Here is a 9,844-nt window from a genome sequence, read left to right as displayed (position 1 = left end):
AGTTAAATTTCTCGGTATGAATCCGAGTTTATATACAGTATAAGTTTGAGTTTGTTTTTGTCTACGTGTTACGTAACGTGGCGATATAAATTCGCGTTTATGTTTTACGATTTTTTCCGATTTTGATTGTCATTTACCTACTACTTTGCTCGATTTTACGACTCCCGCACCCGCAACGCGGGGTTGAACACTAGTTTGATTTATAAGTAGGACTTTTGTGTTGATGCATGATTCACATTTTATTATGAAGGGTAGAATAGTCAAAGATGAATACGGCGTCGTTTGACAATAGGAGTGTGGTGGGCATATTACCCAACCCCTTTTGTGCATTTGTCCCACCCACTCCTCCTCCATTCCCCAACTTGCTTTAAACTTAACTCATCATCTGGGTTTCATTTCATTTGTCTACCCTCAATTCTTCCGCATCGGCATCATCTAAGGTATGAATGCTTCGATTTCTTCATCTTGAATTTTGATCATCAACTTTAATTTTCGATGAAATTGATAACTGATCATATGGGTTTTCGTTGCTGAATGTTTATGCTTCTTAAATTTTGTTTGGATTTAGACGTTTTATATTCGTTTGCATGTGTATTTTCATGTGGATCCATAAAGTTCCTGAAGCCCTTTGTTTGTTTTTGTCAAATTTTGATTATTTGCTTTCTCCACAAATCATCTTCATTTTGTTATTATTGTTTAGCAAATGAAGGAATCAGTGATTTTTTGCATGTTAATAATATTCTGTGTATCTATCAGGATGTTTGTTATGTATAAAAGTTATATATATGTAAAAAAAAAACTTATATAAATAATACCTTGTGTGATGTGGTGTGCCTCATGCCTTTTAGAACCAGGGGAATCAAATCACACATTTTTGTTAGTCTCGTGCAACTTTTTTATGTGAATTTGTAGCTTGATGGTGTTGACTTTGACTTTCGATGCAATTTCTATGAGGTTTTGAAGAAACTGTGAGTTAACTAGGTTGATCAAATGGTGTTTTGACTTTTGATTTGGAGTCATTATTTAGATATTTGATACAGTAAAATTGTACTTTTCAAAGTGAATTAAGTATGCGAATTTATAAATAACTATACACTGTTCGTTTTGATGTTAACTAACTTACCATTGTGGTTTGAATGTTTGATGAAATGGAGTATTACTTTAATTCGATGGCTTCCTTGTGGGAAATTTGACGTTTTTTTGTGACGGATTAGGTGTTTGATGTATAGGTTTCCTGTTATCATATAACATGAATGAGATTAGAGTTTGCATAACATGGATGGAGATTTCAGAACGTGCGTCGTGTTGTATTCATGTTAAATTATTAAATAAGCCTATAGTTATTAATTGATTGTTATGACTTTATGTATGAACCCTAGTTACCATCTTTGTAGCTCAAATTTATAAAAATCCAAGCTTTTGTAGCCTTTTTTAGTTAACATGTAAATTGTTTTCGTATGTGGTAATAGTGGCAATTTCGATCCATTTACTTATGAATGGGTCGATTCGGGTATGTTTTTACTTTTTATCTCTAACAGGTGAATTTAGAAAATTGGCCAAAATGAGATGCGTCAAACGGGTTGAAAGTTACTGTTTATTTAATTGCTTACATTTCTCTTACATGTGCAGGTCATCCTGCTGTCAAAATGATTTTTTTCTGTAGGAAATTGGCCGATGAATCTTCACCGTCGCAGGATGACATTGTTAGATGCCCATTTTTGCGCAACATTAATGAACCAACTAACTTCTCCTTTTCTTCATCCATGGCTTTCTCAATCCCCGTAAGCTTTTATTATTTTCCTTGTCGATTTCACTTGGAGGGTGAGTGGGTAGTTTTTTATACGGATCCAAACAGGTTGGGTGATCCTTAACACTTTGTGAATAAATTTTGTTATTTTTATTTTAGAGTAAAATGCCATTTTCGTCCCTGAGGTTTGGCCAGTTTTGCGACTTTTGTTCAAAGGTTTGTTTTTCCGCATCTGGGTCCAAAAGGTTTGAAATCTTGCCATTTTCATCCGGCTCGTTAACTCCATCCTTTTTTCTCCGTTCAGTCAGGGGTATTACCGTCTTTTCTGGTTAACTTAAAGGGCATTTGTTCTTTTTCAGGGGTATTCGGTCTTTTTACATAAAGTGAAAAAGACCGAATTGCTCTTTAAGTTAGCAAAAAAGACTGAAATACCCCTGACTTAACGGAGAAAAATGGATAGAGTTAACAAGCCAAATGAAAATAGCAAAGATTTCAAACCTTTTGGATGCATATGCGGAAAAACAAACCTTTGGACGAAAGTCACAAAACTGGCCAAACCTCAGGGACTAAAATGACATTTTACTCTTTATTTTATAAATAACTAGTTTTTTTAATGTCGCGCGTTGCGGCGAAACCGAACAAATGATAATGTAAATAATCAAACGTGATTTGAATATAAAACATGTTTAGAAAGCCAAACCATTAAAACGGTTTAATTTATCATCGTACCGTTTTATGATACCAAATAAATACTTTATTTTAGTACAACTTCGTTTTAACAAAACATATAACGGAATGTCGAGAGAATAAATCAAGCACAAATACGTACTTAAGTTTTTAGAAAAAAGTTATAAACGTAATTTATTAAAAAAAGTATCAAATTAATTGATAAATTAATATATGTTCTAAAAAAGAAAAAGAATTATTAAAAAATGATAAAGGAAATATATGGTTTTAAAAAGGAAAAAATTAAAAATATGTCATTAAAAGAAAATATAATAATAAACTATTATATTATAATATTAACAAAATAATAATAAAAAGCTATATATTATTATAAAAATAAAGTTACTATTCATGGTCCGTCGTTAACAATATATATGTAATAGTGTGCCAAGTATGATTACAAAAATCATATTGTTGCATTAATAATCTAATTTTCAGAATTAAACGATTTAGGTGGTTATATGTGTTAAACTAGTTTAACTAATTTTTTATCTTGCCAGTTTGACTAGTTAGAAGTTAAACATACGAGTTAATGTCATTATCGTTTTTTTCTAAATCAGGCTCGTGGAACCAAAGGTCCTATATTTGAGGATGGTCCCAGTTTCGATACGGCTTTTAGGCTTTTCCATGGTCAGAACGGTGTTGTGCCACTTTCTGAAGGGTCATTGCAGTTTACCCAAAAAGTGAAGCCCGAACACGTGTCCCAACAATTTAACCCGTTAGCAGCAAAGGCTGCTACTATTAGTCTTTCGGGTTTCGGAGGGTCCTTCGGTTTTGATGCATTCAACGAGATGTTCAAGAATCAACAAAAAAAGCACAAATCATCCAAGAAAGACTCTTCTCAGGTACTTCTTCACCTAAAATCATGATAAACGTTAAAAAAATGGTAAAAAAACATTATAGTGATCTGATGACGAAATATCTAGTTTTTAGTGTTTGCATAAATTGAATTTTATTATGTAGGCGTTAAATACTCGTTTTGATTCCCGCTGCAAAACCGATTGTTTAAGAAATCTGAAATAACTTATTTGTAGACCCTTTGCCACATTATTATCGTTAATAATAGTATTTAAAAGTATATTAATGGGAATCATGTCTCATATAAAAGCTGATACTAGTACAAAAAAGAGTTAACTTCCATTTTGCTCCCTCTGATTTGGTCATTTTAACGGCTTTGCCCCAATAGTTTAAAAATAGCCATTTTCCTCCCTAATTTTTCTAACTTATCGTCATTTTGCTCCCCACCTCTAACTCCATCCAAAAAATCCATTAACTAGAAGGGTATTTTGGTAATTTTATAGATAAAAGAAAGAGCATGTAAGTCTTTTCACCTAAATAAACCTATAACTTGTTTATTTACATGTATATAAGTAATTCTTTTCTGATCCCCCATCTTTCCAACCACTCTTTCTACCGGCCACCAGTATCCACAACCATCCACCACCACCTGCAACTACCACCTGCCGACCACGACTACCGCGACTTTTAATTAAATGTTTAATTGAGTTAGAGCCAGGGAGTAAACTACCAAAATACCCCTACTTTTAATTGAACGTTTTAACTGAGTTAGAGCCAGGGAGCAAACTGGCGACAAACTCGAAATATCAGGGAGGAAAATGTCTATTTTTAAATTATTTGAGCAAAACCGTTAAAATGACCAAACCACAGGGAGCAAAACGAAAGTTAACTCTACAAAAAATTTATTGTTACTGATAGTATTGCAAATAAATGAACACTGTTATAGTTGATCACAGTAAGATGTCATATTTCTATATTTGAATGCTAAAAACAATATATACATGTCTGCCTTGGAGATTTTATCTATTAGTTTCTTGAATTGTGTAAGTTTCCAAACACCCCAACATGAATTATTCCAACATAAGAAGCACATCCAAACACTGTTTTCTGCAACATGTTTACCATAATAACAGGGGCAAATTGGTCTTTTCACAAGATTTCAAACGATTAAGTAACTGCCATTTGACAGAAGGACTCAGACTGCAACAAAATGACAATTTTCTGTTTTTATAATGTTTTGAACTACCTTTGTTATCTGGTGTCGTTTTTACCGTTTATCGCGTTTAATTACCGTTTCTTGAAAAATAAGATGTTGTAAGTTATAAAAATATTTTATATTAACAAAATAATATATTTCATATTATCTTATTGTAAGAAAATCATTTTTATGTATTTGCCTTTTTAATCCTTTTTTTATTATTAAAAATGCTCTACTAATTTTCCAATGAGCCGTAATTTTATATGTGATCTTATTAATTATAAAAATTCATATGTTTTTGCAATAACGGAACCGCTAACCGAAACCGAACTGAAAACAGACTAAACCGCACAGAAATCAACCGAACTCTGAATTAACCAAAAACCAAATTAACGAAAATCGGTTATCAGTTTTTTTGTACTCTCGGTTAACCGAATTAACTGAATCGAGTGTATGTTTCATGTTAGTCACAGACTTGATATTATTCAACATAAGAGTTCATAGCGGGCTTCAACCAAAAAGGTGTTAAAATGGTTATTGGGCCGGTCTTAGGACCAATAAGTTTATGGACTTTATAAATAGTTTCAACTAAGTAGGTTTAGGGGCTGTTTGTTTACCTCTTAATGAGTCTCTTAATGGTTCAGACCTCTTACTGCTTCAGCACTTAATGGTTCAGACTGTTTGTTTCATGAGCATATGTCTGAATGGTTCAGACATTTGCCTCTGAATGGTTAAGTATTATACAGAGTCTGAATGGTTAAGACCTCTAATATGAATTGGTCAGACATTTGCCTCTGAACGGTTAAGCATTATACAGGCTCTTAATGGTTCAAACTTCTAATTGGTTCAGCACTTAATGGTTCAGACCTCTTACTTCTTACTGGTTCAGCACTTAACCATTCAGAAGTTGTCAAACAGCCTGTATTAAACTTGTAAAAATTTGTTCAAGGACCCTTGGTCTAAAAGCGTGAAAATTTCAGATCGCGATTATTTAGTAGCACATGACCAGTTTCAGTCCACGCGAGGATATTCGAGTAATGCTGTTTTCTTACATGCGTTTTTTCAAATAATTTTACAGAAAGGTGACTCGAAACATGAAGCGATGGGCGAGGAGTGGTTGCAAAGCGGGAATTGTCCAATTGCTAAGTCATACAGGGCAGTGAGTAACGTTCTACCACTTGTGGCCAAGGCATTTAAACCGCCATCTGGCATAAAATACCAGTGTCCGCCTGCAATCGTGGCGGCTCGGGCGGCTATAGCACGCACCGCCTTTGCAAAGAACCTCAGACCACAACCTCTGCCTGCAAAGATACTCGCGATTGGGGTTCTGGGCATGGCGGCTAATGTTCCATTAGGGGTTTGGCGAGAACACACCGAAAAATTCTCACCTTCTTGGTTTGTAGCGGTTCATGCAGCGGTTCCTTTTATAGGCATGCTTAGAAAGTCGGTCTTAATGCCGAAAACAGCCATGGCGTTTACTATTGCAGCCTCTATTCTTGGACAGGTTATTGGATCTAGAGCTGAGCGGTACCGCCTGAAAGCTATTTCCGCTAGACCTCCAACGGTTGTGATGGAAACTTTTGTTGGCGGGTTTGACCCGACAGGGGTCGATGTAGGTGGGTCTCGTCTGGCGGGAGTTACGGGTGGGCATTGTGGTGACACTATTGAGTGGAAATCCTCCCCCCTGCAGGTTGCTGGGCCGTCTGCTTAATGTGTGTAATGATTATTGTTGGTAAATTGTGTTATGTTCGCCTCCTTGTCGGGCACGAGTTCAAAACAATAATGTACTGTAAGTTTGTTTTATCGTCATAAATGTTGGCAAATGCGTCTAAATGAAACCATATCATGTATTTGTGTGCTAAGAATCACTATCTACTCAACAGTTGATAGTTAGAAATAACTATGTGTAACAAAGAGTGAAGTATCACTCTAACATGCACGCTTAAGCTAAGGTTGGGTCCAAGAAAGACACAGTAGCCTAAAGTGGATCGATGATTATCAGGGCATCCAACCCGATTGGTGTTAACATAAGCATGCGTGACAATGGCAGTCGATCTTTGAATAGTCAACCTATGACAGATGGTACCTTTAAAGTACCGCAAAATACGTTTGGCAACAACCGATGAATAGATTTTTGTAGTAACCGAGAAACCTTGCTGACGGCATAAGCTATCTTGGTTTGCGTCAAGACAAGATATCGTAGAGCCCCTACGGATGTAAAAGAGGATCATCAATAGGAACTATGATAAAGTGTGAAAGCTATCGTCGAGATGATACATGATTAGATAAGGGTCGACACTCAAGGAGGTCATGTACTTAGGTAGCGTTCGTTTCATGGAATTAGGAAGTTTTTCTTTGTAAAATTGATCTTGGTTGGGGAGGGAGGAATTTGAAATCCCATGAACTTCTTTAATCAATGAAATTTTTGACTATTTCAACATTCCATTCCATTCCTTCATCAGAGTGAAGGATTTCTAAGGAATAACTACTTCTGTGATTCTCGGCTCGTCCCTAGATAGAATGAAGAAAGGATGTTTGGCAGTAAAGTGATGAAATCTTAAGAAATAAAATAACCTGGCCAAATCCTTATGCGCAAACTATGAATCAATACAAGAGAAATCATGTATTTATAATGTTATCGGCCAAAAAAAAGGAATCACTGTCCACTTGACCGAGCCACATTGGTTTAGTGTGAAATGTTAGTGCCATCTACTTAGCCGGCAATCCGGTCCAACACCAACGTACAAAGCATAAGCCAAAAAATAAAAGCGCGGCCAAACACACCCTTAGACTTGTCTTCCTTTAAAAGATATCTTTTTTTTTAAATTAAACTTTATTAAAACACGTCTCTGACCTAAACGGGCAAAAGGCCAAACAAAACAAACAACACTCTCGACCTAAACGGGCAAAGGGCAAAGAAAATTACAATATATACAATGAGTATTTACACCATTCCACCCAGCTAATATAATTAGCTGATGATTTATTGTAAATCGACTTGCATAAAATTAGAGGGGGCAATCTTGACCCAAAGTCTTCCAAGTGAGTTGCTTTTAAAATTATTTGGTTTGGTTTGGGTAAGATATTTTAACTAAATGAGTCACAATGGGTCACTTGAAATTTCATCTTGTTATTTTCGGGTTAAAGCAGGTCTACAACACTAAAGAAATGGGTCGATGTGGGTTAGTGTCTTAAAGAAACGGGGCAAGTTTTGGATCGGAATGGGTTTCGAGCCGGCACAAGTATCCGCACGAGACGGGTTACAGCAGGGAACGGCTTTTGGATTGGAACAGGTTCAGTTCAAATTGATCGGAACAGGGTCGATTCAGGTCGGGTTTCGGGCCGACACGGGTTTTTGCATTGGACGTGTTTCAGATCGCAACGGGTTTTAGGCCGACACGAGTTTCCGCACGAGATGAGTTTCGGGTCGGGATGAGTTTCATACCGTTTCGGCCTGTACCGTTTCGACCAGTACCGTTTCGAATCGAACTGTTTCGACGCATACCGTTTCGACCAGTACCGTTTCGAATCGAACCGTTTCGACCCGTACTGTTTCGAATCAAACCGTTTCGACGCGTACCGTTTCGACGCAAACCGTTTCATCCCGTACCCGACCCGAAACCCAGTCTGACCCCACTCCGAAAGCCGGTCAGTATCGGTTAGCATGGAGATCGAAGGAAGAAGCTTCTGCTTTGTTGTTGCTCACTTGGCATCTGGTGAGAAGAAAGAACCAACAAGTTTCTGAAGGCACTGTATTATTATATTATCATTTTTGTTATGTTAGTGCACGACACCCTGTTAAACCTGAATATAATTAGATGATAATATAATAATATACTATTTTTTGCTGTGATAATATAATAATATACCATTGTTTATTCAAAGGGTAAAAATGTCGTTTTGATGACAACAAGATTTTATAGATGCAACTATTCAAAAGACTTCATGGAGTAAAATGTTCACAGACAATAAAATGATCAACTTCTCCGTGTTGGGTTAATTGAGTTAGTGAAGACACTGTATAGCCCGTTAACGTCCTTGGTGTACAATCACTTTTTCTTTAAACATTTTTAACCAACCCGACCTGAAACCCGTTTTTGACCCGAACCCGTTCCGACCCGAACCCGTTTTGACCCGAACCAAAACAACCTTTTTTTAATTGACCCGTTTTGACCCGAATCCGTTTCGACCCGAACCAGTTTTGACCCATGACCCGACCCAACCCAACCCGACCCGTTTGCCAGGTCTACATAAAATCCTAGGCCCCATAAAAAGATTGACGTGATTCATTTGGTTTTCAAAATGGTTACATTTATGACAACGTAAATGTCAATTTATGGTTAGTTGGTGTATTAAAGTACGGGACTCAAATCATATATCTATAATAAATATCTAAATTATAATTTCATTTAGCAACATTTCTATATATTTTGTGTCAGATAAAAGTTTATTTACTAGAAGTGATGTTTCGGGTAATAGCAATAATGTAGAGAAAGAGAAGATGCAATATAAATAGACGATGATGTCGTTAACACTGGACAACGTTTGTTCTTTTTTTTTTTTAACGACGACTTTTTATAGATAAAGCGTTCAGCAAGAAGCTAAAAACGAACTAAGCAAAACACATTACATATACATCAGATCTATGCTTGATCCAAATAAACGAGTCCTCTTAACGTTGAACAACCATAAAGATGAACTTCGGAGTCCAATACTAGTTATATATTTCATGGATGTTCGGAAAGAAACTATAGATATTACTTGGAATACTTTGTTAGAATTGTATGTTGCATTTAGTTCAGCACAACCGATAAAAGAAATATCCAGTTTTTATGATTAAGAAAGGACCACACCATTACTGTCTTGAATGTCTTGCACAGGCTATAGTGACTGTCACAACAAATATCCTGAATAGATCACTATCCAAACCTACACTATCCACTTGGGAATAGCCAAGTGGTTGGTGAGTTTAGATAGAGCTTATGATAGGAGAGGTCAGGGGTTCAATCCCCATGGTATGCAAGTTTAGCCATTCAAAAAAAAAAAAAATCTAAACCGTGACTATTCAAACGGAATACAGTAACGTTTTAATACGTCAAATGAATAATGAAAAGTATGAAAGATATATAATATAGAGTTAATTGCTCGGGTGGTCCCTGTGGTTTCAAGTTTTTTCACGTTTAGTCCCCACCTTTTGAAAATAGCAGGTATGCTCCCTATGGTTTGTCATTTTGTTACTCGGATAGTCCCTGAGTAGATGTCAGTTAGTTTGAAGATAGCAGGTATGCTCCCTATGGTTTGTCATTTTGTTACTCGGATAGTCCCCCAACATTTATAGCAGGTATGCTCCCAAAAGGTGGGGACTAAACATGAAA

The 9,844-nt window shown here is 36.2% G+C and overlaps 1 protein-coding gene across 1 annotated transcript; it reads left to right on the top strand.

Moving 5' to 3' along the window:
* The first annotated feature begins 234 nt into the window (after window positions 1-234).
* Window positions 235-6,331, top strand: LOC110913027. Its single transcript, XM_022157888.2, has 4 exons — window positions 235-440; window positions 1,630-1,781; window positions 3,034-3,318; window positions 5,548-6,331. Exons 2-4 carry the CDS (start codon window positions 1,647-1,649, stop codon window positions 6,178-6,180), a joined length of 1,053 nt encoding a protein of 350 aa, XP_022013580.1. The 5' UTR covers window positions 235-440; window positions 1,630-1,646; the 3' UTR covers window positions 6,181-6,331.
* The last annotated feature ends 3,513 nt before the right edge of the window (window positions 6,332-9,844 follow it).

Source organism: Helianthus annuus, chromosome 15, assembly GCF_002127325.2.
Source record: "Helianthus annuus cultivar XRQ/B chromosome 15, HanXRQr2.0-SUNRISE, whole genome shotgun sequence".
In the NCBI taxonomy this organism is placed as follows: Eukaryota; Viridiplantae; Streptophyta; class Magnoliopsida; order Asterales; family Asteraceae; genus Helianthus; species Helianthus annuus.
This window is presented reverse-complemented; position numbering and strand designations above follow the sequence as displayed.

Excerpts from the sequence above, each read along its gene's own strand:
- LOC110913027 (XM_022157888.2), top strand. The coding sequence starts at position 1,647 with ATGATTTTTTTCTGTAGGAAATTGGCCGATGAATCTTCACCGTCGCAG. Across the intron at positions 1,782-3,033 it reads CCATGGCTTTCTCAATCCCC|GCTCGTGGAACCAAAGGTCC; the intron begins GTAAGCTTTTAT and ends TTTCTAAATCAG. Across the intron at positions 3,319-5,547 it reads CCAAGAAAGACTCTTCTCAG|AAAGGTGACTCGAAACATGA; the intron begins GTACTTCTTCAC and ends ATAATTTTACAG.